At 33.4% G+C, this 24,741-nt stretch overlaps 3 protein-coding genes and 1 non-coding gene across 7 annotated transcripts; 1 reads left to right on the top strand and 3 right to left on the bottom strand.

Moving 5' to 3' along the window:
* Positions 1–287: 287 nt before the first annotated feature.
* On the bottom strand, positions 288–15,012 carry LOC140056742 (uncharacterized). Of its 2 annotated transcripts, XM_072102216.1 has the most exons (14): positions 14,698–15,012; positions 13,430–13,698; positions 12,483–12,607; positions 11,472–11,593; positions 11,188–11,306; positions 10,733–10,780; positions 8,785–9,029; positions 7,477–7,584; positions 7,122–7,199; positions 6,661–6,744; positions 6,320–6,455; positions 5,368–5,516; positions 4,604–4,723; positions 288–3,001 (listed from the first exon to the last, which is right to left on the bottom strand). In XM_072102216.1, exons 1-14 carry the CDS (start codon positions 14,904–14,906, stop codon positions 2,930–2,932), a joined length of 1,884 nt encoding a protein of 627 aa, XP_071958317.1. In that variant the 5' UTR covers positions 14,907–15,012; the 3' UTR covers positions 288–2,929. The 2 variants fall into 2 exon arrangements, with proteins under 2 accessions (XP_071958317.1, XP_071958318.1); XM_072102217.1 differs by lacking the exon at positions 10,733–10,780.
* Positions 15,013–16,969: 1,957 nt separating this feature from the next.
* On the bottom strand, positions 16,970–17,097 carry LOC140057868 (U11 spliceosomal RNA). The gene has a single exon (XR_011846987.1). It is a non-coding gene; the product is annotated as a U11 spliceosomal RNA (small nuclear RNA).
* Positions 17,098–17,515: 418 nt separating this feature from the next.
* Positions 17,516–20,612, bottom strand: LOC140057220 (uncharacterized). 2 transcript variants are annotated; one of them, XM_072102783.1, is made up of 6 exons: positions 20,360–20,612; positions 19,511–19,602; positions 19,199–19,262; positions 18,835–19,002; positions 18,132–18,548; positions 17,516–17,970 (listed from the first exon to the last, which is right to left on the bottom strand). In XM_072102783.1, exons 1-6 carry the CDS (start codon positions 20,421–20,423, stop codon positions 17,687–17,689), a joined length of 1,089 nt encoding a protein of 362 aa, XP_071958884.1. In that variant the 5' UTR covers positions 20,424–20,612; the 3' UTR covers positions 17,516–17,686. The 2 variants fall into 2 exon arrangements, with proteins under 2 accessions (XP_071958884.1, XP_071958883.1); XM_072102782.1 differs by lacking the exon at positions 20,360–20,612 and having other exon boundaries at positions 19,511–19,686.
* A 987-nt stretch (positions 20,613–21,599) lies between these two features.
* LOC140056402 (uncharacterized) lies at positions 21,600–24,701 on the top strand. Of its 2 annotated transcripts, XM_072101768.1 has the most exons (3): positions 21,637–21,646; positions 22,315–22,425; positions 22,516–24,701. In XM_072101768.1, exons 2-3 carry the CDS (start codon positions 22,317–22,319, stop codon positions 24,096–24,098), a joined length of 1,692 nt encoding a protein of 563 aa, XP_071957869.1. In that variant the 5' UTR covers positions 21,637–21,646; positions 22,315–22,316; the 3' UTR covers positions 24,099–24,701. The 2 variants fall into 2 exon arrangements, with proteins under 2 accessions (XP_071957868.1, XP_071957869.1); XM_072101767.1 differs by having other exon boundaries at positions 21,600–21,647; positions 22,317–24,699.
* The last annotated feature ends 40 nt before the right edge of the window (positions 24,702–24,741 follow it).

Raw genomic sequence — 24,741 nt, 5'->3', positions numbered from 1 at the left:
TCTGATGTATACAGTTGAACCTCACAATTAACATGCTCAAGACAAGAAAAAATGCCAACTTACGAGAGGTGTCCACTTGACGAGAGCTACCAAAAGCAGCACCGCTTGGATAAAAAGGCTTTTGGATGAGTGTGTCCGTTAAATCTAGTTGTCTGCTTATTCAAGGTGTCCGCACATATACAGATAAGAATAATCTTAATACTGATTTAATTGTACAAAGACAAACTCAAATCCATTATATTTAGTGCTGAGGTGTGAATAACAACATATCACAAATACAAAATAAATAAACACTTATACTTTTAATTAAACCATTAATTAAATTAATATAAAACATGGAAAATAATATACTAATTAAATTTCAGTACAAAGTCGAATACAAAGCTTACAAAAATCAGCTAGTGTAAAAAAAGATCATTAGAAGATCAAATTAAAAAAAAGCAATTTAAAAATAGCACAAAAATAAACACAGGCCTTCCTCGACTAAATGTCCCTGTAATTAGTAACCTTAATAACATTAGATATAGATATCAAAATTAGAGAATAAACTACCAATAAATTATTAGTTTTTCCTCTAAACATGTTTGAGACCTCTGTCCCAAAAGTTGTCTTTAATTAGGACATTTAGTTATAGGTGGGTATAAAGTATTTGTGATTAAAGTAATAAGTTTAAGTACATTTTATAATACATACCTATTGTGGTAAAATTGCATTCAATATTCGTGTGCATGTGAATATTGTATAATTATTTTGAATACATAATGATAAACACACATTTCGAAGTTTCTTACAGAGCATTTAGATTCAAGTAAGCAGCTAGCTGTTAAGTCTAAAGGTCATTCTTAACATGCTCTACGTTTATGAGTATCAGAATATTTTAATACTGACATTTTACTGAAATTAATGATAGCAAATTGAGAACTGTGTAGATGGCATGTGAGCAAATTATCATTATGCTTCATTGATCTCAAATATACAAAACTTGATGACAACATACAATCTCCATGCTATTGGTTAATAAGTATAGATTGTCTGCAAAACTCTAAAGCTCTGTCTACACTTTCAAACTTTATGTGACAAAAAAATGTGAAGTGACATGATGTCATATCACTACCATATTTGAGCAAATCACACTTTTTTTGTCAAACTAGTTTGATAGTGTAGACAGAGCCTAAGGCTACTAAATATAGCGATGCTACGTAACGCAACCTACGCAGCAGAAAATGCCCTTTCAATAATTGTGTTTTCCCCCACTTGTGAATACGCAATAGAGCACTTTTCGTCAATACGTTGCAGCATTATTGTGGATCGCTAGTGGGAACCACGCTTAATTGCTGGCACTGGCAACAATTTCAGTACATTAACCAACCTGTAACTAATTGTCTTTCAATTAGCACAAATTAATTATATAAAACTAACAACAATTTGGATGGAAAAATAGTATATAAAACAACTAAATATACAATGCATTGTTATATATTGCAAACATATCTACACACTTAAATATAAAAAATAATTTAAATATAAAATCCTAGAGTGGTCTAAACACAATGGTTTATATCTAACTTAAATACTATGCAATGTTAATTAGGAGGCAACGGTAAGCAGAAAACTTGCGCAGCTTGTCCTACGTAGAATCTGTATCTGTCCTGAGCGGTAACCGCCCGTCCACTTGTCTGTGTAAATTGGCCTTAAAACATACTTAATACTTATTTATTTATATTTAAACAGGATAGGATAGAACAACTGGGTCAAAGGATAGAACAACTGGGTCAAAGGTTATAAGTTAACAAAGTGGGACATAGAGTAACACCATTAACAATATAAGGTAAGTTAACAAAGTGGGGCATAGAGTAACACCATTAACAATATAAGGAAATGACATCATCTCAATACAACAATATACGACATTTCATCAATATTAAAGCTAGAACATGGAGACACTGGTGTGGAAGACTAAGTAAGGTAAGCTCTGTCTACACTATCAAACTTTGTGACAAAAATGTGCCCATATATGGACATGATGATGTCATATCACTACCATATTTGGGTATATCACTACTATATTGTCACTTTTTTTTTTCAAACTAGTTTGATAGTGTAAACAGAGCTTAAGTAAAGTTCAATGTAATCAGTTTCTCATTGGAAAAAATAGCAAATTGCCTCGGAAATCAGCATAGCCAAGTATAACACAGATTGGCTGACTGCTTCATTTACCGTAAGCAACATGTATCATTTGCGTAGAAATGAAATAAATCACAGGAAAATAATCCTTTTTTTTCTTTTAAATGTGAACTCTGAACTTTATTTATGGTCACATGACATGACTCACTGCAATATGTGACATGTATCACAATGTGCAAATAAATCATTAAAAAAAAACCCTGTTTTTTATAAGACACTTTCTCTCTGGCCCCGATTTACGGTCATGTGATACAAGTCAGTGACATGTCACTATGTATACATGTGACATGTCACTATGTATACATGTGACATGTCACAATACAGAATGTGTGTGACATGTGTATCACTATGTGCATTACCATAGAAATATAAAAATACTTTAATAAGAAAACAATGCAATTTTCTAAACTGTAATGCCCTAGACTAGTCTATGGAAAAAGAAGTTTCTAATATTTGAATTCTTTGGGCTCTATTTACTGTCATGTGGCATGACATGTGACGCACTATTGCATTTGTCACGCGCAAGTGAAATATATCACTATGTGCATTATACCAAAAAAATATAAGCATTAATAAATCTAATGAAATTAAACAACAAAATGGGCGGAATTCTTAATAATGTGATTACAATTAAATGTAATAGATTAAAATGCTGAATATGTAATTGTATAAAGCCTATGAATGTCTTACTGTTACAGTACACTCTATTTTAACATGATTACCCTGTTTTTCCACTTTTTTGTTTCTATGTATCTTTTCCAGGCTCAATTCGAATGCCAAAACTACTGTGTGTTAACATCTTGAAGAATTTGAAAATCTAGAAAGGAAACAAATTATTACATTGTGAGGTGTTTTCCTGATTAATATGGAGGTTTCGCAACCTTACGAATACGATAACGAAAACGGATACGTCACACATTTGTGAAACTTTTGAGCTGATCCCATTTCATATTCGTAAAGCGTATTCGTGTTGACGAATATCACCAGTCATATTCGTAACTACAAAACGAGTATAGTTTTTGATCTATTTTGCACATTTTGCATTTGAATCAGGAATGATTCATGATTATAATATAATTATAGATTTATTGAAAGTAATTTACTAAAGTAATTTACTAAAATGCCTAGTCAATTTTGATAAATAGCAGTTTTTAAAGTCCTCACTCGTTTTGATGTTACGCTAGGCCTAGGCAGCCAAGCACCAAGCAACACGTACCTGCGCTTCGCTCAAATTTACCGCAGTCATATTTTGGACGCGCCTCAATATTTCGTTGCCATGCGAAACAGATTTTTTTATGGCTTACGAAAATGAATACGTGTGCGTGACGTATCCGTTTTCGTTATCGTATTCGTAAGATTGCGAAACCTCTCTATTATGTACGATCAAAACAGTACTGGGTATGATCAACTAGCGTTCATGTTCCCACCATTCATAGAAGTACTGATGAAGAAGTCAATCTGTGGCGACTCTAGAATGGACCCGAGACCTGACTTTGCTTCCACAAGTTAACTACTTATTGTTGATTATTACAGCTGCCACCAAACTCGCGTTCAGATGGGTCTTTATCTAATTAGACTTGAACAGGAGACAGAACATGGTTAAGAAGAGCCTGGAACCTGTGCAAAATTTGGTGGTGGTGCCTGCCTTAACTACTTAGCTCAAGATGGGATGCCACCAATATTGACCTATGTATGTACGTCACAGAGTAGGGCAAATATCTGACCAATTACTACACTCCCTAATGCAGAGTTACTACACACTAGTTAAATACAGTTATCCTTTTGGTGCAGTTCCCGCTGCTTATTTTGGCTCAAATCTAACCCCTAGCCATCAGCGCAAGCTTGGTGGTTTACAGGTATGAATGCCAGGCTAGCGATCTGGAGGTCGTGGGTGCGTGTTCTTTAGTATAAAGTACAAAATTACGTCAGAGTAGGGCCAACATCTGACCAGACCTATGTACAGTTATGAACTTCCACGGAGGAGATCCATGGAGGAGGGCCTCATCGCTGGTATGATAATGGTTACCTATTGATGGCCATGGCCACTCAGTAGTGAGTGAGTGGCCGAGCGGTTAAGACAGTGGAACCGTAATTACCTAGCCATAACATCGGCAGGGGTTCGAGGCTCACTCACTCCATGGTTCTGGTGGTAGAACGAGTCTTCTCGGATAATGACTATAAACCGTAGGTCCAGTGTACACATCTAGCTCGTGTGCACTTTAAAGAACCTAGTACATCTTTCGAGACGAGTAGGGGGTTACCCCGGTGTATTAGTACATCACAGCCACTGATCACCAACTGGGCCCTCTGGGAGACCAGTCATTGACTGAAGAGGTTACCCAGTATAAATAAATTTTTCAATCAACTTCAATCAATCATATACAAAACATAAGCAGAGTACATTAACATTCTGACATACCTTAATCTCTTTGTCCTCAGAGCCAGTGAACAGCAGACCATTGTGAAGAGTCAGTGCATTAATACTTCCCTCGTGCCGACTAAGACTTTGCAATTTCAAAAAATTCTCCAGGTTCCAAACCTACACAATCAATATATTTAATAAAGTCAACTCTCTAAATACCATACTCTATGAAAACCAGACATTTCTTGAGGTCCAAAAGGTTCATTTTTATAACATTAGAAGCACATTCAGAATACCAGATTTTCCAGACAACCAGACATGTACTGAACTATATTAGGCCAGCCCATTGGAAGAAAGTTGACTGTAATAGTTAGTAAGTATTATTGAGGGTGTCCAATTTTGAAATGTACATAGTCATTTAATAAATTTGAGGGAGAAAAATTATGGAATTCAATCCATGTAGATATTAAAACTGCATCTACAACTTCTAAATTTAAATTAATATAAGAACTACAGGTATTTACTTTCAAGATATATGATGAACGTTAAATATATATGTATTTCATAAGACCAGTTAAGATTGGATAAATTGGTTTAAATAGAAATTGTAGCTTTGTTTTGTTTTATTTATTAGTTTATGTATTTTTTTTCCTCTTTCGTATTCGTATTTAATTCTATATCTTGGTGTGGGTCAAACTTAAAGTCTTTCTGACTTATATGACACCCTCCCCACATGATTACTTCATTATATTTATTATTCTGTATGTTATTGTGTATTGTGGAAATTGAATTGAATTGAATTGAAAAAACTGATATCACACCTTGACAGTTCCATCATATGAACTAGATAGAAGAAATCGGTTTCTGGGAGACAAAGCAAAGGCGGTGATCATTCCAATATGGCCTCGTAGAGCTCGAACATGCTCATATGTATTGATGTCAAATATTTGAATATTCCTGTTGTGAGTTCCTGTAAAATTTAACCCAAATGCAGGTCTTTAAATTCACACTAGCAAACTAGCAATTTACAATTAGATTTTGTAATTTCAATCCAATAAAGCCGCTTTCACATTGCGCCCATATTCGGTCAGGCCCTGAGAAAAATATCGTGGAAAGTGGGTTCAGTGCTAAAGCATAGGATTGTTCACACCAAATATGATTGGAATCCGTAACTGATTCGGACTCTGAATTCATAGCGACCAATCAACAGTGAGCATGAATGACCTTGACCTTGACAACAGATAACTGAATTTGTTCTGTATGTGAAATTACGCTAAACGCTTGTGCCAGACCGAATACGGGCACGACTTAAAAATAGCTTTATAGACAGAGAGCATGTTATTTCAGCCTATACAATGCATCACATATCATAACTTGAGATAAGCTTTTGCGGCATCATCAATATGATATTATGATAGTCATTGTATGTGACATCCAATTTAGCCCAGTTAGGCTGCAAGGGACAAGTTTGTACCACATTACTACTGATACAGTGAGCATGAATGACAGATAACTGAATTTGTTCTGTATGTGAAGGCACGCTATATTTTTGTCAGGGTGCCAGACCAAATCTAGGCACGATTTTAAAATAGCTTTATGGAAAGAGAGCATGTTATTTCAGCCTATGACGATACATACATACATACCTAACTTCAGATAAGCTTTTGCAACATCATCAATATGATATTATGATAGTCATTGTATGTGACATCCAATTTAGCCCAGTTATGCTGCAAGGGACAGGTTTGTACCACATTTACTACTGATACTTACCCATTATCAAGTATTTATCAGTGACTTTAAGACAGTACACCAAGCCATACTCATGATCTATCTTTTTAATAAGGTTAAAGCGCCCTGTGGCATCCCATATACTGATGCAGTTCTCGGCCCCGCTGTACAGATTTTCCTGTAAACACAAACACATCCATATTGAAAAAGTATTGTAAATATAAAAACAACATTCAGAATAATTACAGATTTAGAAAAACCTTTTCAATGTTTTTGTATTTAAAACAAAACTTTAGATTTCTCATTTCTCACCAACTTATCTACAATCCTCCAATAAAATTACAAGAATCTATTTTTATCAATAATCTAATTCTTGTTCATACCTTCTTTGGGTCAAGGGTCAATGCCCATGCTCTTCTCAGTCCACCTATTGTCTTTATTAGATCTAAAGTCTCAGAATCCCAGACCTTAAAAAGAGAAGAGTAACATTCAAGGTAAACAAAATAGAAATATAAAGCTCTGTCTAAAAAATGTAATGTGCCCATATATGGACGTGATGATGTCATATCACTACCATATTTGGTAGTTTGATAATTAAGACAGAGCTTTAGTCAATTCCATGAAATTTATTTTCTCAACCCCTACATAAAATATTTAGTAAAAGTAGATAGTAAAATGTTACATTAACAATGTATATGGTTTATAGCTATACAATGGCAACATTGCACACCGAGGTAGCAAAATAGTGTAAAAAATTACGTAAAAAGTAGTATGTATTTGAAAAAACAATAAATTGAGACAATTACAAGTTATATCATTAATAATGGGTTGTAATTTTGGTTACCTTAATTTCAGATTGTGATGATGAAAAGATATATTTTCCCGCTCTTACGAGCGCCAGGATTGTCTCATCATGAGCATTCTATGGTAAAAGAAGAATTAAATTAAATAATTTACTAATCACACGGTTAATTAATTATAATAAAACGTTTGTAATCTAAAGCTCAGTCTACACTATCAAACTTTATGTGACAAAAAAATGTGATGTGCCCAAATATAGTAGTGATATGTTCAAATATGGTAGTGATATGACATCATCGTGTCCATATATGTATGGGCATATCACATTTTTTGTCACATCAAGTTTTATAGTGTAGACAGAGATTAATGTAAGCAAAAAAGAATTAACGTATGCCTACCTTATAACACTTGTATTCCGCGTTGGTCTCATCATATTTCCAAGAACGAATGGAACGGTCAGCTCCTGCACTAAACAAATACTTTCCTCCATCAATTAAAGCTCGTACCTATAACAAAAATGAAATGGTTCAAATTTCTATAAACTGTTTTACTTGGTAAACATTGAAAACTTTTTGTAGTACATTTATTTATCTAAGTTTGAAAATTGAAAAAAAAAGAGTACAGAAACAAAGATTGCTGTTGCATTGCATTTTAGAATAAAAATGAAATAAGCTTTTTGTGTAATGTAGATCACACATTCTCCAACCAGACATACCTGAGGCTACAGGTTATACAATCATTGCTGTCTACACTATCAAAAAAGGGTGATGTGCACAAATATGGTAGTGATATGACATCATCATGTCCATCACCACACTTTTTTTGTCAAACTAGTTTGATAGTGTAGACAGAGCTTTACAGCAATAATTATGAATGATTTTTGTTGTCACATAAAGTTTTATAGTGTAAACAGAGCTTTAGGAATATTTCTATATTATTATTGAACTGTATGAAATAATTTAGGACTAGGATACAACAAACTGTCTCTTAATAGGGTATCCTCTGAATAGTGGCCAGTGTTAAAACCATATTTGCCCTTGTTTATTTCATAAGAAAATGTCTACTTATACCCCTTTCACACCAAAAGCAAAACTCCGGAGACACTCCGGAGACACCCCGGAGTTGACGTCCCGCTGTTTGGTGTGAAAGGTAAAATCAAGCAACTCCGGAGTTTAAAACTGCGGGGTTGAACAGCTGAACATTCTCCGGAGAGCGAACTGCGGGGACACCCCGGTGTTTTGGTGTGAAAGGTACCAACATCAAACTCCGGAGTGTTTCGGGTCAAAAGGTCATCCTCACACGATCACTCATTGCTTTAGTTTTATTTCAAAATACTTTAAATATTTGTACAACATATATAGCGGGTTCAAAAATAATAAGTAGTATCAATAAAACATTATATTACTTCTGAGACTTTTGAAAGTAATTATTAAATTAAACATATTATTAATTAAAATGATTCTAATGATCGTCGCTATGTAAACAAACAAAATAGAGGGCGACATTTACAATTTTATTTTATAAACCCCGGAGTTGCTAGGTTGGTGTGAAAGGGGTATCTCCGGAGTTTCTCGACGTTTTGAATGGTCATAAACCCCGGGGTGTCTCCGGAGACACTCCGGAGTTTTGGTGTGAAAGGGGTTCTATAGTGTCTCCTGAATAGGGGTGTCATGAAGGAGGGGTTACTATATGACCTTTAAACTTACTGTTTCTGTATGACCTTTAAACATTTGCATCCAGCCTTTACTCAGTGTTTCTATGTCCCACACTTTAATAACCTTATCAGCACCACTACTATATAACTTGTGACCTTTCGTTGTGAGGCAGCAGATTGCTCCATTATGACCTCTTAGTGTTCCAATACATTTAAACTCAAATGGTAACAACCACTGTTCATTGTACGATATTGTGAAATCACTACTATTGAAGGAAGGCTTCCTTTTATGACTGCCTGTTAGTTGAGATAAAAGAAAAGGTTAGGTTGTTTGCGGTACACCATGCTTTAAAAAAAAATAAAGTATGTATGAAAAATGTAACTTTCGGTAAACCAATTGTCAAGTACTCACTTGCTACGTTTTGGCTATTTTCAGTATCCTTGGTCATGCAAATGACTCTGTGATCTTTCTTCTGTCATTCGTCATGGCTCAGTGATTAGCAGAAACGTAGGAAGTGAGTACTTTCAGTATTATTGGTTTATTGAGAGTTAAACAACAACAATATTATTTTGAAATCAGATGAAATTTTTCAAGAAAACAAAGTATGGTTGCAAATGCCTCAATGTTTTGGCTGTTATGCTACATATTTTTACATAATGCTCTTTTTTTATTTTAACTGTAATATTAGTTTAACAGAAACAAATTTAGTTTAGTTTGCGGTACACCATGAGTTTCCAAAAGAAATAAGAATGGTAGAGAATTTCTCAACGTTTTGGCTGTTATGCTACAACCATCATCTTGAGAAAAAAATTTTTAGTACATATTTTTACATAATGTTCTTTTTTTATTTTAACTGTAAGCAATGTAATATTGGTTTTAACAGAAACAAATTTAGCTTTGCGTTAAACCACAAGTTTCCAAAAGAAAGCATAATTGAGAATGTCTCAATGTTTTGGTTGATACAACCATCTTCAGGAGAATGAGAAAAAGTTATTATGGTTTTATAAAAGAATTGTTAGGAAATATTTTACATAATGTTATTTTTTTTCATTTGAATTGTAAGCAAGTAATAATTTAATAGAAACCATTACTTAAATGCTTTTTAAAAATAAAGTTAGCGGAAACCATGGAGACCAGAACTAGTTTGACAAAAAAAAGTGATATGCCTATTATGGTAGTGATGTCCATATATGGGTACATCAATTAACTTTGATAGTGTAGACTGAGCTTTAAAAAACTTTCAATCAGACCAAAGTATGTATTAATGTTTATTTTCAGAACATCTTCTCAAACTTTATTTAAGTTATAAGTATTTAACTTTCTTTAAAAAATCTTTTCATAGCTAAAAAATTAGATCAGTCTACAATAAAACTTTGAACAAAATTGTATATATTTTTACACTTGGATCAAAAATATAAATCTGAATTTCTAAATTTCTTACTACTTTATTTGCATAATTATTGGAAACAAAAATGCATTAAAAAAACATGCAAAATTAAATAAATTTAATATTGAAATAAAATACACATAATATGTAATAATGATTGCTAATAATAATAAACTACTTTTTTTTAATTAGGAAGGTCACAAACGAAGACATCTTTCACTGTTTGGTCTTTCGTTTTCATGACGCTTCAAGAGGCTATGCGGCAATCAATATGCACGTAGCCTCATGAAAACAAAGCATTGATGTTCGATTTGATTTGGCAGCGCATGCAGAACTTATTAGGGAGTGCACACTATTGGTTCAACCCAATCAAGATTTTTTAAAGATAAAATTTAGAAAGATTAACCAAAATGGAATCAAACGAATATGAAGGCCCAAATATTTAATGAATCCAAAAATTAGGAAAGAGGTACTTATCCTAGTACCAAAAGATAAAATATTAGCTGGATTAGTTAACGTTGCATATTCATATATTTTTTATATATATTATTATATTTAATAGCGATAGTAAAGCATTTTACAAAAAAATGTAAAATTTGGACTGAACCATACACACAATAGTTGTTGTTGTTTCTTGTGGTTTTGTTGTGAGCCTGTTTCCTGGAGACAAATGGAAAATATAATTTTTGAAAAACATACTTTTTATTGGCTGTGGTTCAATGAAAACAAATTGAAACTTACCTACAATTGTAATTTTGTAGCCAGAGATATAAAACATCTTTTGATTCAAATAAAAAAGTTGTTGACGAATAAATATAATTTTTAATAATTTATTTTGTATAAATCAGAATTTTTCTAGCTTTTTTGTAATCTAGAGGACGCCATCAGCATTATGTCATCCGAGATTATAAAACTCTTTAAAAAGGACTCCACATTTATTTTCAATAACAAATTGCATTTCTGTTATTTCATATTTTCCCGTACAAATTATTACGGTCAGAAAAATTTAGTTTTGGGAAAGTTAAAAAACAATTTTGTTAAAAATAGATTCAACTATTGTACTGTACCTGAAAAGCTATTACTGTTGGTGAGTTTAGATTTTGAGCCAGCAAGTGCTTGTCCACTCTGTTGGTCAATTGGCTTGGTCTGCAGTTCATCCAACTTGGACTTCATATTTGTTAGCATTCTAATATAAAAGAATAAATAAAATCTTTATTTTCGCGACAACAACGATCAAGACAAATGTAGAAACAAACAACAATTTGGTAGAGTACACTAATTTTAGGCTTTACAATATTTATTGTATATAAAAAAAACTACATTAAATTGTAGTCTGGCCCCATGTACTTACAATGCATATTTCTCAACCTGTGCTTGCAATGAATCATGGGAATTCTTAAGATTGGTCATGTCTTCTGTTAACATTTGAACATGTTCCTTTAATCCAATGTTTTCTTCCTTTAAAGCTTCAATCTTGAATATAGTTATGATTAAAAAAAAGGCAAATTAACATAACTTGATATTATTATTATTATTATTATTATTATTATTATTATTATTATTATTATTATCATCATAATTCTCACATTTTTCATAGGTAATTAGTCCTCTTTTATCTCACTGGAACACACACCAATTACATCCACTTGGCTGTGAAACTTAGAAATTTGTTTCCTTAAAATATCATAACTTTTTAAAATATTTTTACTGCTGTTTTTCTCATTATAGGTAATATTAGCTGCATATTGTTTTGATGTTTGTAATAAAGGTGTTTAGTGATATCCTAGGACATACAATATCATAAAATATAGAATTTAATATTAACACTCAATTTTTCCTGATGATCATACATAATACTATAATCATTGTCAAAGTGATTGTGCATTTAATGTTAAATAACCAAAAATGTAACCCAAATCACTTCAACTCTTTGTCTTCACAATTCACCTCGAAAAGTTTCAAGATAGTATGGGCTTTATTGAGATAGACTATTTGAATATAAAAGTAACAAGGTGATTTAATGCCAGATAACTTGTGATGCAGATATAATTTAAGATTCAGTTTACGGTATATATCATACATATGATTCATTTTACAGCTTAATTGGCTTTTTGATCACAAATATGTAAAATTGACAGGTAAAAAATCCTATTATTGTCATTCACAAAATTTATAGCATTCATTTCTAAAAGAAGCCCCCTTTTTAGTTTGCAAAAGTAATCTTGAAAAAAGCCCATCTCGAAAAGAAGCCCATCTTGAAATGAAGCCCACCCACAAGGGTACTAAAAGAAGAAGAAACCAATGTGCTTTTTTTGGGGTTTTACGGTATCATACCGATGAATATGATATTATTTTTGCTTACCTCCAATATTACTGACTTCTCTGTAATTTCTTCTCCATGATTGCCATTTATTTCTAATTTGTTAACATACAGACATGTTGATTGATGCAAGGCTACCTTGTCTTGACAATCAGAAAATTTGCACCCTATTAGATAATTATGCAAAATATTAATGAAAGCACTCAGAAAACTAAGTGAAGTATTCAGCAAAATATATCAGGAAAAACTATTTCGGGGAGAGAGGACTCATATACTTGATATTTCAGCCCATGCTAAAATAATACAGAGGGTGTGCTATTTAATATTTTTTTCGAATCATATTGAAGATACCGGTAACTCAGATTTAATATAAGTTTCTGTGACATCACCAATATATCAATTTCCCTGAATATCAATAGGCATGTTCAGTAAGTATATACCTAATAACACATAAACATTCAAGACACAATTCTTTAAAAATTGTGGACGTACGCTAGCGTGACATCACTAATACTGTATCAATTTTTCTGAAAATCAATAGACATGTTCTGAGTACTGGATATATACCTATTTTAATAGGTATCCAGTTTATGTGTTAAAACACATAAACATTCAAGTCAAAGATTCCTTACAAATTGTGGAACAGGCTATCGTGCAAACAAACAAACAAACAAAGCAAGTACAATACTTACACAGTCAATAGCAAAAATATATTTTGCAAAGTATTTACTTATTATAATAACACAACATGGCAAGTTTGAGGCCAAGCCAGTAGCCAGGGGGTTTAAAGGTTCAAACAAACCCCTTTTTCCTGAAGAAGTGCCTTTTTCAATAGCAGTGAAAGTATGGTAAATAGATCTACTGTACTGCTACTACCCTTATGAAATCCTTCTGGTGTTGGACTTGGAGGTTGCTGCTGGCTTGAGACTTCTCAATTTTGAACACACCATCCCCCTCCCAACAAAATGACAACATTATTTAATATTTACCATTGTGTTTATACATACAAGCCACTGTTACACTACAAGATTGAAGATGTGACTCTAGATCTCTCTTGCGGATACTTCCACATTTTTTGGCATTATTTGGGCAAATAATTACAGCAAACTGGCAACTTTGTTCATGTTCTTTGATCTTGGTAAGGGGTAGCTTGACGTCACATTCATCTTCACTGGTAAAATGTGTTCCTTGTAACCCTTGACCTTTAACGCTGTACTGACAGTAAACTAGTAAATCCTCAAGCTGAGAGGCAATTGCTCTACAGTGGAAATTAAGCAAATAATTAACATTTTATAAAAATAATAGTCAGTGTTATAACTTGAATTATTAAAATAATTCAAGTTTTTCTAAACCAACTCTACTGTACAACATAACCAGATTCCATTCCCAATCTCGAATCACACCAAGCAGTGGTGACGCCAGGAATTTCCCAACAAATGGGATATTCCCCAGAAGATGTACATGTGTTAAAAGGGGAAAAAACTGTTTTGATGCTAATTTTTAATTGTAAATAAAGCAACAAAACATAGATAAACCCAAAACAATGTATTATTTGAATTTTGAAAAATGTTCTCCAATGAGGGGTATTGGAAGTGAAGTATTACAGGGAGGGGTCACCAACCTATATAATTCTGGTGAAGGTATATCATAATATTAGGAATGACTTTGCAATGATTAAAGTGAGGAAGTCAAATTTGGATATCCTTGTCCGTGTTTACAAAAAATCTCTGTAGGCCTCTGCTCGCTAAGCTACCATCCATAGGAATTTGAGAAGAAAGATTACATGGGATTGGTATTTGTAGGTAAAAAAAACAATAATATTTCAACAGATTTTGAACTTATTTCTGGTAAAAAAAAATGTTTGTATTTATAAATTAAATTTCCCATTAACATTTTATATCATAAAACACTACAAGACGAAGCATACGTCCAGAAACAAGGGACAGAATGGAATCCCTGGGAAATGTTACCAATGTTTGGAAAGTCACAACAATTGTATGGACAACTCAACACCAATTACTCTGAATGTCAACTCAGATACCACTTACTATTACTAGCAACCTAATAAAGTAGTAAGCCTCATTTATTTGCCTCTGGTTTAATTTTTATTTAAAGTTTACATATTTATCGTGAAACTAACCTCTCCTTAAGAATGCACGTCTTTACTCTTAGAGTTTAGACCTACTGTTAGATTAGATCACAATCTTTTACTTATCTTTTTTTTTCGCCTTACAAGTTACAACATTCAAAACCTTACCTGTTTGCAACCAGATCTTTGGCAACGAACGGTGTTTTATCAACCGGACAGCTTCCATCTGATGTGGCTAAACTTTCAACGCAGAGGCGACAAAAAGTGTGCCCACATTTTACACTGATTACCGGATCAAAAAGAAGATGTTTACAAATTGAGCAAAATAATGACGAAGATGGTTCATTAAAGAACACCAAGTTCGATCGATCATTCATTTTAAAAATTATAAATGCACGTTTTTAGCAAATCTTAAGTGAACATTTTCAGCGTGCAAATTTACCACAACAATCTATCCAATTAATATTTTTTTCTGAAAGCAAAGCACCCTACTGGTTACTTCATGACACTTCCTGGTATAGGGACCGTCTAAAAAAAGTTACCTTTTGTTTACAATTTTGCTAAGGGATTTGCTATAAGGGATAGCTACCAACATTCCTTATTCATTAATAATATCTAAAAATAGAATTTGAAGCTCTTTATTTTTCTAGGAACGTTATTTATCATTTACCATTACAATGGACTTTTTTTTCAATGTGTTTTAAAGGGGTGGGGAGCAATATCTGGTTACGTCAGTATGATAGTCCATGGCACATAGAATATTCTACACGACGTCGGGATCCCAGCTTGAAGCCCAACCAAGAAACCTTTTTTAAATTATTCCCGCCAATTCAAGGACATAAAATAATGACATTGCAATCGCAATTAACGCGTGGATTATGATAAGGATCTACAAAAACACGTGGACGCCCTGCAGCTCGTGACGCGAAATGAGCCAAATTAAAAATACTTTTAATAACAATTTCACCATATGTTCGGGAGATTCCGATTTTCAGAGAGCGTTTAATTTCGATTTTACAAACGCACTAGAAACGAGGGGATTATCAAATATCACTGGTGTTTTTTTTGGTCATCGAAAATAATCAAAAAAATATTTTTGGCCTATTTTTATTTGGTTATTTGATAATTGTATTTCTCTATCAATATCAATTTCAACCATGATCCCATGTAGACCTATTTGGTTGTAACATTTTTCGCAAACGATGACAATTGATAGGCCTGATTCTTACAAAAAAATGTCCGCTTCATAGCTCAGTTCTTTACTCCATGCTCAGTTGGAGAGACTGAGCATCTTTTAATGGTTAAGTCCTTATTTAGGAATCCTTAAATTATCTTTTCATTCTATTTTCATGTAGCCCCGTTAGCTATAAGATAGAACATCAGACTAACTGGGGTCAAGTCGGGTTCCTTTATTATTCCTAATAACATTCTTTTATTTGTTGCGCTTCATCAAAAAAAGCTCATGGAAAGAGACGTAGGCCTACTGTAAAATAGCATTGACTGCACTTCATCTCCGTATGGTGCATCATTGTACGATATTGTATATTGATTTGCAAAGATTTATTCTAATATTTTGCTTGAATAGGTTTTGTATCCGGGTCAGCCGCTGAGCCGCTCCCATATGCATTATCATTTTCCACATAATTTCCAGTCAATCAAAGTGTGTCCAATAGAAATGACTCAGGCTATAACAGAATCAGTATTGTGATTTCAAAGAATTAACTGTAACATTCGGTATTTTTAGCTGTAGGGCTTAAAATAACAAGTTTTATTATTTACTTTTCGATTACGATATTTCCTTTGTTTGTTAGCTATAATGAAGTAAAATGTCAGAATTCCAGAATTTGCCATTCCACAATTGGTTTTATAACATTTTGGATTTCATATTCTTGCATCATAAACTACAAAAACACTGGAAACTTCTAAGAGTTCATTGTGAGAACACTTGACGATCAACTATCAAAATTCTTGGATAGAAATGAAATTCGGGACTATGTAAACAGAAGAAAAGATCTGGAAAAAGTAAATATTAGTACTATCTATCTTAGGGAGATAATGATGTTCTTTTGTTGCCTAATGGTCCTGTATTTCAACAGTTCCATACTGTTGAAATTGTTACATGTCCAAAGCGTATGAGATTGGTAATGTCTCAGAGAACGATGAGAATCAGCTGCTCAAAGGTCTCTCTTGAGACATATATACTTCGTCCAGGAACCGGTATGTCTCCAATATTGGAAGAGTGAGCATGTAAAGAGGCAAGACATTTAAATTAAATCTGAAACAACAAGAGGTACACGACTTGAAAACTGTCGGCAAGTACGTCACAAAGGAAAAAATGTTTGTTTCCAATATTGGTGTCAGATCAATGGAATGGAAGATACGCAGATTGAAAACCAACCCTGTAAACTCACCAAAACCAAATTCTACTTTTATAATCCTTTTAGGCGTCAGTGCTACCAGGCAACCAACAGCCATTACCTCCAAAGATTGCGCTTCCGGAATCTCTTGATAGCGATTCCGCCCGATAACCCGAAAGCCACCGAGTGCAAATTTGCAAAAGCCCTTTTTAACCACATGTTTGAAAAATACACTATATATTTGAAATAAAACTATGTTGTAATATTGGTGTCATATACGGTAATTATATTTTATATCCCTGGAATATTTTTGTGAACTCATTTCTTTGTCTTTAAGTTTTTTAAAAATTGTATCATGAAAGCCTAGTGGTATAATAGTAGGGTAAAAGTCTGAATCACAATTCGGAAACTTGTTTTACTGACATATTTTTAACTATAATTTAAATATTAGTTTGCAAACATTGTTCAAAGCACTTGCCGTGCCTCGATCCTTCTTTGTTTGCTTTGTAGGCCTACTCAATCAGCCAGGTAATGAATTTACTTCATTTACCTTCTAGTATATTAAATATAATATTAAATTAAAATAACATATAAAAATAAAAACAACCAAAAATGAAATTAAACTTTTGATATTAAAAATATAAGCTTGTTTTTATTATCCAAATTGAAATACATCCAGTATATTTATACTTTTAATCAATAAATAATGAGGTAGACTGCATTGTAAACATGATTCCATTGTTTCTATTAACTAATGTTTTTGTTTTCTTCTTTTTTTAATTGTGTCGTATCTATCCAGTTTATGAATGAGATTCCTCAACTGCTTTTACAGCTTCTGTTACTGCCTCCTCTTTTGTTTCATTTTCTTTTAATTTGTCTACAGTTTCAGCATGGAGGTATAATACCTCCATGGTTTCAGGTACTACTGCCTTTTCTATTAGGTTATGTACATATTCTACTACTGCTTCCTCCATTTCTGTTTCTGCTACCTTTTCTACATCTTCTACTATGCCTGCTTCCTTTGCTTCTCTTTCTGTTTCCAATGGTACTACTTCTGGTTCTACATTTTCCACCTCTTCATTTCCTAAAAATTACAAGTAATAATAACATTTATATATGGTAATAATATGTATTATCTAATGATGCATTAAATTAATGAATCATTTTGACTAGACCTACATGTTCACGTACTATTTCTAGTTTAAAAGGTAAAACCCCTAAAAATAGTTAAAGAATGTATCTTACCATACAGACCAGGAATGATGTTTACTTCCTCATTAGGTGTTGCCAGAATTTTAGCTAGTGTGTTTTCCACAAGATTTGATGTCATTTGTTCAATTTCTGTTTCCAATTCACCTGCATCAACGTCAGTGCATTCTGGAGTGAGGATGTCAAAATCTGCTGCTGTTTCAGTGAGTATTGCAACTCTGGTGGCCTCTTCTACTTCTACTACTGGAGTAAGGGCATCTACTTGAGAGATTGTGTCTGCTGCAATTTCATTGATATCATCATTGGCTGGTTTGTCTGCTGTATGAATTGCCGAGCTAACTGGAGAAATAACGATGGCACCTTTTTCTCTGACAATAACTACGTTTTTACAACTACCAAGACGTTTTGGTTTTGTTGACATGTCATCCTTGCTGATTTTCTTGCAGTTATGTACTGTAATATATAAGACAAGGTTTATATGGTATCAAAAAGCTGATTTAATCGCTATTCAAAGTGTTCGTGATGATTCAATGTGTCACCATGGGCAATCATTTTAAGATTTATGCATGCACTCCAAATTGATGTTTTGAATTCGTTTATTTTAACCAATAAATTTCCTATTAAATATGTTCTTTATCTCCCATTTATAATTCCATATGTTAGACTTCTTATTAAAAAATATTCTAAACTCAAACTTAATTGTAAAGTTTTAAAAAACGTAAATAAAATTCATACAAACCTGTGGGAACCTTTTCGGCCGATTTTTCTGCCTGGGTCGATGAGTTAACCGGAGAGATAATGATGGCACCCTTTTCTTTTACAATAAATACGTTTTTACAACTACCAAGGCGTTTACGTTTTGGTTTTGCTGACGTGTCACTTTTGTTGGTTGTTGTGCAGTTAGGTACTGAATTATAATAATATTATTAATGAACAAAATAAAGCAACAATGCAAATAGAATATAGACTGTTGTTGAAATTCGTTATGTATTCATAGTTCAGTTATCAATCAGGATCTGTGGCCATTAAAAATACAAAACAAATTATAGCTTAGGCCTAGCTAGTTATTAGTATTATTAGTCCAACATTTTGATTTACGGTACCTGATGCAGAGGTGATGAGACCAGCAAAAGATTCAATGTTGCCGTGAGGAACTCCAAGCATCTCCTGTAAGATAATTAGTCAAAACGAGTTAACGGTTTAAATGATAGAAAATTCCCTTCTTAGCCTAACATAGACTAGGCTTACAGTGTATCCTTGAGGCTAGCCTAACTAGCCATCTACAGACCTTGTTAGCAGCTATCGGCGCCCTGGGCCGGTTACGTTCCCAAAGCTACTAGCTAGACACACTCTCATCATCTTTCCTAAATAATGCCTGGCCTAAAAATAAAATAAAATTATGTGCGGATACTCACATCCAGTTTTCGTTTTTCTTCAGTTGTTCGAGTGGCCAATACCTGTTGTACTGATTTATATTTACCATCTTTCTTTGGCAATAATGGTAAAACTAAAAATATACAAACAAATATATTACATTTAATAACGTAAATATACACACTCTGTACCAATGATTTTACGTCGATCATCATTGGCTACAAGTTATGTGTTTTAGACGGTTCCGCCAATCAGAACTATCTCCAAAGAAAAACCAAGTTTGTTTATTGGTTGTTTCGATTCGTCTATTTTAACCAATAGAATTACACAATTTCATGACGTTGGCATGACATGTCGTTCCGCGCCGCCAGAGAGTAGTGCGCATACTATACACATACTGTACGTACGCGCGCAGACTTTACTTTAATATGTACGCGTGGTAAGTAACTAGGCAGATTTAAATCTCTATAGTTACATATCAAAACAATTCCCTCCTAGGAGTCCGATCTAGGTTTCGTATTTCCATAATAATAATTTATTGAAAAACTATCTTCGTCTTTAATATTTCAATCATACCTAAATAAGTAATTAATAAATGAAATGAACAATTTCATCTATTAAACTAACTTGTAATAAAATCTAGGCCTAGAGTTGGGTTGGGTAGGTTAGGCCTACTTTTAATATTTATTTTTTTTTTAATTACAAAATATTATTAGGCCTAATATTGATTAGAACTATATTCCTCTTTTAATATTAAAATAATACTTTATTTATAATCAGGCCTACATCAACATTCTGACTTCTCTTCAGATCTAGGCCTACAAAGTTTATTTCCTAGGCATCTGTTCGATTTGAAATATCATCTAGGCCTAAGAGCTTAATATTCTTACCTTTGTTGTTTATTCGTGGAAACTTAGGCAATCGTATTGTTGCACCACAAAATAATATAGGCATAATGCGTTATTTTATGATAAATATATAATAAATAGGCCTAGTAATAATGTTTGATAAATCAATCGGAATATTTTTGAAAGAAACTAAGCACAGAAAAACTGAGTAAAGGAGATGATGTCTCTTCACCGTGTTGTCGGAGCTTGTTGTATACTGAAGTTTTGGTTGTGTAATACTATACACAGACTTTATTCCGCGCAACAATTGTGACGTCATACGTGTCATTATGATAATCAAATATGAATTAATATATTTTGCGTCATCACTCATAGGTGTCCTCTTTCTAGAAGATTGTTTTATAAGGAACATTTCAAATGATCTAAATTGATTGCGATTTATTTACCGATAATTATAAATATATTTGTTTTAACGAATGCGTTTCAGATAAGTATATTATTTAAATCAAAGCACAAAACAAAATCAGAAATGAAGAAAGAAAATAAAATTGTTGTGTCTTGCGAGTATCAATTAGGATTAATGGTCACGTCGAAAATGACATTAAACAAATAATAAAAACAGTAAATTTTCTAAAATAAACTTGTATAAATTGTTTGTATTAGTATTTTGTTTCTCTCATAACATAACAGTTATTTACTTGGCAAAAATTAGATCGAATAAAAAAAACAGTTAACCTGATAAAGTTGCACTATGAAAAAAAGTCAAAAGTCAGAAGACAATTGAGTTTCCCATGTTGTGCTATGTATTTTCTGTTAACCGCTTTGATCAAATTGGAAATAATTAAAACTCTGTACAGGCCTAAATGTCAATTCGAAACTTCTTTCTGTAGAAAGCTTCTATGTTGACGATAAAAGCAAAAAAAAAACACGTAAATATAAATAAATAACAAACAAAATATCAAAAGACATGAAACAAATTTGGGTAAGAACGCGGGTTGATTCAGAAATGCAGACACAATTTACGGTTGAATCGCTCGCTCGAGCTAGGCCTAACTTATGTTTGATGTTAAAAGTACGTAAAAACGGTTTCTATAGAAGTATTTCTTGGATTTAATTTGCTTGATGATTTTATTTGGTGCTATTTGTGGTGAAGGATGAATAATTCAAAATGAATTTCTCCACGGATAGAATCTAAATCCAAGAGAAACTTAATTCGCATGTCGCCCTCTTTCCTTTTCATTGACGAATAGACTCTACACCATCCGTCGTCTAGTTTAAAACTCTAAAAGAAAAAAACTAGGCCTAGGCTAGGCCCCTAGCTTAAAAAAAGGTTTGAAATAGCTTCCCAATCTCAATTTATTTTTCGACTAGGTTAGATATGCTAGAGGCGGATATACTACTTATGTCTGGACCTAGTAGGGTATAAAATAATAATATAAATAGCTAGGCTGGGCCTTTCTACTAGCCTAGCTAGCCTGACCCTGCCTGCTGGGCCCTCTGACCCTGGCAGCCTGGCCTAGCTAGCCTATCCTATCTAGGCCTACTATCTATGGATTCCCCTATCTATCGGCGCCCTATAATAGGCCTACTATCTAATCTAGCCCAGCTTAACTACCTATAGTTAGGCCTCTAGCTAGCTAGGCTACTAGCCTAACTGAACTCTAGGCCTAGTCTTAATATTAGTATTACAGTATAAGAATAACTAGGCCTAGATAGAATAAATAAAATAGTAGTAGGCCTAGGCCTATTTGAGTTTGAGGCATTTATTCAAAGCGAGGTGTTAAAATAAATACCGATATAACTACAGTAGTATTCTAGCTAGAATAAGATGGTTAGTGCAGTACATTGATTTGAATGACCACCAGGCCAGTTATCGCTTGCACTCTGCCTAGCTAGCCTATCTAGTTGTCTGTGTGGCATGTACAAATGGATGCACATCATTCATAATTTTGGGTATACATACATTCATACAGTAATGAAAACAATTTTATTTCCCCAGATGGATGAAATAGATGAATCGGATATTCACTTATGCCTTAAATGCAATAGTCACATCAACGGACTTGAAAATTACATTAAACATAGAAAAAGTCAATGCAAAAAGCAGCCTATTGTATCAAGTTCAACAACTCAATCTACTGATAATGCTTCAGCGGAACCAACACCAGATGTGCTATTGCAGTTGCCTTTACAGCAGCCTACGTCGTTAGAAGATTCAAAGGGTGATTCAAATTGTGGAGATAATATTAAGGAATCCACAAGTGAAAAGTTATTGCTTGGCATTGACGAGAACAAAAATACTGATGATGTTACAGAGTGTACTGGAGATGTTGTAAGAGAGAAGTCTGCTGGCACTATAAAAAGAAAGATTCTAGCTATAGAACTAAAAAAATGTTTTAAAGAAAGAAAACAGACTAGTGATGAGCCTGAAAACGTTGCTACTGACTACGATTACAGTCGATACTTGGAAGACAAGTTACTTGGAAATATTGATACACCTTTTAGACAAAGACGTACAGAAAAGGATATATCAACTAAAAAAGAAAGCGGTTTCATAAAAAAAGATAATGATGATGTATGTGAAGATGACAATAGTGATGGCGATTGGTGTGAAACCAGAAAGAAAAGATACAGGAAAAAAAAATCTGGGAAAAAAGTTATGAAAAAAAAGAAAAAAGAATCATGTAAAATTAACGGTAATGTCAAGGAGAAAAATTGTAAAGGAAAACAAACGAAAATTGCTGAGCAAAGTGAAAGTGTCGATAATGATAAACAAAGTACTGAAAAAAGTGATGCAACAGAAACAGAACTAAAATTGAAACAACCAAAATCAAAGTTCAAAACTTGGACATGCCCAATTTGTAAGAAAGTCATTCGGGCAAGTTCTGAGCGTGTGCACATGCGCATTCACTCTGGTGACAAGCCTTTTAAATGTCACATGTGTGCGTATTCTTGTGTTACACAGTCAGACATGCGCATCCATATGAAGCGTCATCTTGGCATCAAGGATTTTAAATGCTCCGAGTGCGATTATGCGGCGTCAAAGCATAGTCTGTTACGCAAACATGTTCAGCGTCACAGGCGAGAGAAAGGACTGGAAGAATTGCAATACCAATGTGATGAATGCGGTAAAAAGTATGTCAGTTTGGACGGACTGAGACTCCACATTAAATCAGTGCATGAAAATAACAAACCATTCGTTTGCACGTATGACAATTGCAAATACGCTGCAGTCAGTAATAGTGAACTCGAGATTCATATTCGTACACACACTAAAGAAAAACCGTTCCTTTGCACACAGTGTGGCTACAAAGCTGGGAATAAGAATCGGTTACGACGGCATATGATAACTCATTCGGATGAGACACCGTTCAAATGTGACTTTCCAGAGTGCACTTTTGTAGGAAAGACAGCGTATCGTGTACGAAGGCATAAAAAACAGCACGATCCTGTAAATCGTTTGTGTTGTCCGTATTGCTCGTACACGACGTTCTACCTTGGGAACCTGCGTAAACATATAAAAAATACCGCCAAACACAAGGACACCAAAGTTTATCTATGCGACGTCTGTAAAGTGTTCAACACGGATGTTTATAAGGATTTGATAGAACATTATTTGGAAGTGCACAAAGAAGATGTCGATGTGACGGTGCATTCAGGTGGAGCGAACCTGGGTCAGTTCAACCAATCACGCAAGCAGGATGAAAACGTTGAGGGTACGATTCTCATTATTCCTGAAGAATCTATTGTAATTGACAAAAATGTCGAGTTTACAACGTGAAAAAAAAAAAATGTAAATAATATCAAATTAAAAAACATTCAATTTTTAATGAACTCGCAAGATATTCTTATAGGGTATTATATGTATTGTTAGGTAAGACAACAAGTTTCAACACAATGCTTTCACTTGCTATTTGGTGTATATATAATTGGCCATAGTGTATATATAAACGCTATGTAAAAAAAAATCGTTAAATATAAGTGCAGATACATATGATATAGGGTGTAATCTTACACCGGCTTGTTACGATACTGAAACGCCTTTTCACATACTGTATCTATTTTAAAAAAACAGTAATGTTACAATGTGTGTGAACCGGATATAATTACATTCTCGAATCTCGAATTCCTGGTAACTTACTTTAATGTGCTGAAATGACCATCAAAAGTATCATTTATGTATTTAAACAAAACAAAATCGTGGATTTTACACCATTAACATATCTCGGTAATTCATGCATTTAAAAGTATTAAGACACGAAACAATAAATGTTAAAATATTACAGTATTTGTATCGATGTCATTTGATTGTATAAACGATCATTAATAAGGTGTAGGGGTTTATGGAGTGACCTACATATTGTGATTATGAAAGATAACAACAGAACAAACAGTCTGAATTGTAACAGTAACAATTATTTTGG

The sequence above is a fragment of the Antedon mediterranea genome, chromosome 8 (genome assembly GCF_964355755.1).
Source record: "Antedon mediterranea chromosome 8, ecAntMedi1.1, whole genome shotgun sequence".
In the NCBI taxonomy this organism is placed as follows: domain Eukaryota; kingdom Metazoa; phylum Echinodermata; class Crinoidea; order Comatulida; family Antedonidae; genus Antedon; species Antedon mediterranea.
Note: the sequence above shows the minus strand (reverse complement) of the source record. Positions and strands in the feature narration are given on the sequence as shown.

Bases quoted from the DNA above. Each gene is read 5' to 3' on its own strand.
- LOC140056402 (XM_072101767.1), top strand. From the start codon at position 22,317: ATGGATGAAATAGATGAATCGGATATTCACTTATGCCTTAAATGCAAT.
- LOC140056742 (XM_072102216.1), bottom strand. From the start codon at position 14,906: ATGAATGATCGATCGAACTTGGTGTTCTTTAATGAACCATCTTCGTCA. The intron at 10,781-11,187 runs GTACAGTACAAT...ATTTGTCTCCAG, and splicing joins CAACAGTAATAGCTTTTCAG to GAAACAGGCTCACAACAAAA. The intron at 3,002-4,603 runs GTATGTCAGAAT...TTTCCTTTCTAG, and splicing joins CTGAGGACAAAGAGATTAAG to ATTTTCAAATTCTTCAAGAT.
- LOC140057220 (XM_072102782.1), bottom strand. From the start codon at position 19,684: ATGATGATCGACGTAAAATCATTGGTACAGAGTGTGTATATTTACGTT. The intron at 18,549-18,834 runs GTTTGTATGAAT...TATATATTACAG, and splicing joins GGCCGAAAAGGTTCCCACAG to TACATAACTGCAAGAAAATC. The intron at 17,971-18,131 runs GTAAGATACATT...TGTAATTTTTAG, and splicing joins CATCATTCCTGGTCTGTATG to GAAATGAAGAGGTGGAAAAT.